Raw genomic sequence first — 1660 nt, 5'->3', positions numbered from 1 at the left:
GTATGTGATAAATACTATTAATACAAAAAGTAAAATGTGTTGATTAGCTCATGCTAGCCTGTTGTTTACTTAAATAATCCAACTTTCTATGATCTTTCTCTCAAATCCATCAGAATTTGAAGACAACATCATAATAAGAATTAGAAACAAACATGCCTTAATAGTTCAGTTGTACTAGTTTTTTTTTTAATTTGGTATAAACTATGCACAGTATTTTCTTGTTTACATGAATGTAGACTTTTCATTTGTCCTGATGGGTAAAAATAATAATAAACAATCAAATTCACTTTATATTTTTTAGTTTTATAATGTCACCTCCACTGGCCAGGAAAGGTTCCTGAAAAGGCCTCGAAAAGGCCCACGGACCACCATTTGATAATCATAGTTTTAGCTTGTTTTGCTGCTCCAGACACATTTTATTAGTGCGTCGAGTAGCAGAAATGGCTCTTTTGATAGTGAAGGTTGCAGACCCCTGCCCTAACCTATTGGAAGGCCACAACATACAACCTTTGGAGGGCGGGGTCTTTGGTGCTAACCATGTCAGTTGCTCTAAGTTAACCTTAGTGGCTTTAAGCCTTATATTAACCCGTTTTTTTAAGCCTCATGTTAACCAGATAGTGGTTTTATGCCTCATGTTAACCAGATAGTGGCTTTATGCCTCATGTTAACCAGATAGTGGTTTTATGCCTCATACTAACCAGCTGACAATCGGAAACCATTCAATGGGACGGGGAACCTGCTAACGGGCACAGGTGGGACATTCTGAAGCCATTCTATGGGACTGATAACGCCTAATAACGTCCATTTCATGGATGATAACATCTGAAGCGAGTGCGGGCGACGAAAGCGCCGACGTGGCAGCAAACAAGATTCTTGGCTTGGCATGAGACAACAGTAAGCAGAGAACAAGGATCTGACAAAGACTGAGGACAAAGGACAGAATATAAAGGAATAACTAATGAGATAAAACAAGAAACACCTGGGGAAGAAACATGAGGATCAGGTGTGAGTGGGCGGGGCTAGAGCAAAGGCAGACAGGAGGAAGAAAACAGGAGGAAAAGACAGAAAACTTAGAATAAATCATAAGCACAGACACAAATTATGACATGGTGTGTAAAAATGTGCAAATAAACATATTATTTATATTCTATACATTTCTTTTTTTAATATATTAATTTCTGGTGCCTGGTGGCTACTCACATGCCAGCTGGACTTTGGCCTTGCGGCTGACCAGCAGGCCGAAGCGGTTTTGGGCGGCACAGTCGTACTCGCCCATGTCGGCGTCACTACCCTCTCTGCGCTTCTGAAACCTCTGGATCAACAACGTGCCGTTTTCCAGTACCCGTACCCGTGGACCCGTGGCTAAAGGAACTCCGTTCTTACGCCACGTCACCATGATGGGTTTCTCTCCCTGCACCTGACAGTCCAGCAGGAGCGGCTGGTCTCTGACTGCAATCACATCGCTGGGCTCCAGCAAGAAGGACAGCTCTGAGGCCAAACCTGTGCAGGGAAAATAAAAACAACAACATTTAGGAGAAGTCACAAACTGCTTATTACTAACCTGCTGTTTGTTGTACTGTTAGACACAGTTTTCTATAAACTGTGGGAAATAACGAAAGATCCACAAAGGACTGGACAGAACTGTGACACAATCTTGACC

The 1660-nt window shown here is 42.1% G+C and overlaps 1 protein-coding gene across 2 annotated transcripts in view; it reads right to left on the bottom strand.

Annotated features, from left to right (window-relative positions):
- The window catches only part of si:ch211-57n23.4 (immunoglobulin superfamily DCC subclass member 3), a gene marked incomplete in the record, with an annotated part of 45054 nt that overhangs the window by 29888 nt on the left and 13506 nt on the right, over positions 1 to 1660 (bottom strand). For both annotated transcript variants that reach the window (XM_014004850.1, XM_014004851.1), the window contains 1 exon segment: positions 1201 to 1500. In XM_014004850.1, the coding sequence (XP_013860304.1) occupies positions 1201 to 1500 (300 nt within the window).

The sequence above is a fragment of the Austrofundulus limnaeus genome, unplaced genomic scaffold, assembly GCF_001266775.1.
Source record: "Austrofundulus limnaeus strain Quisiro unplaced genomic scaffold, Austrofundulus_limnaeus-1.0 Scaffold27, whole genome shotgun sequence".
Lineage (NCBI taxonomy): Eukaryota > Metazoa > Chordata > Actinopteri > Cyprinodontiformes > Rivulidae > Austrofundulus > Austrofundulus limnaeus.
Note: the sequence above shows the minus strand (reverse complement) of the source record. Positions and strands in the feature narration are given on the sequence as shown.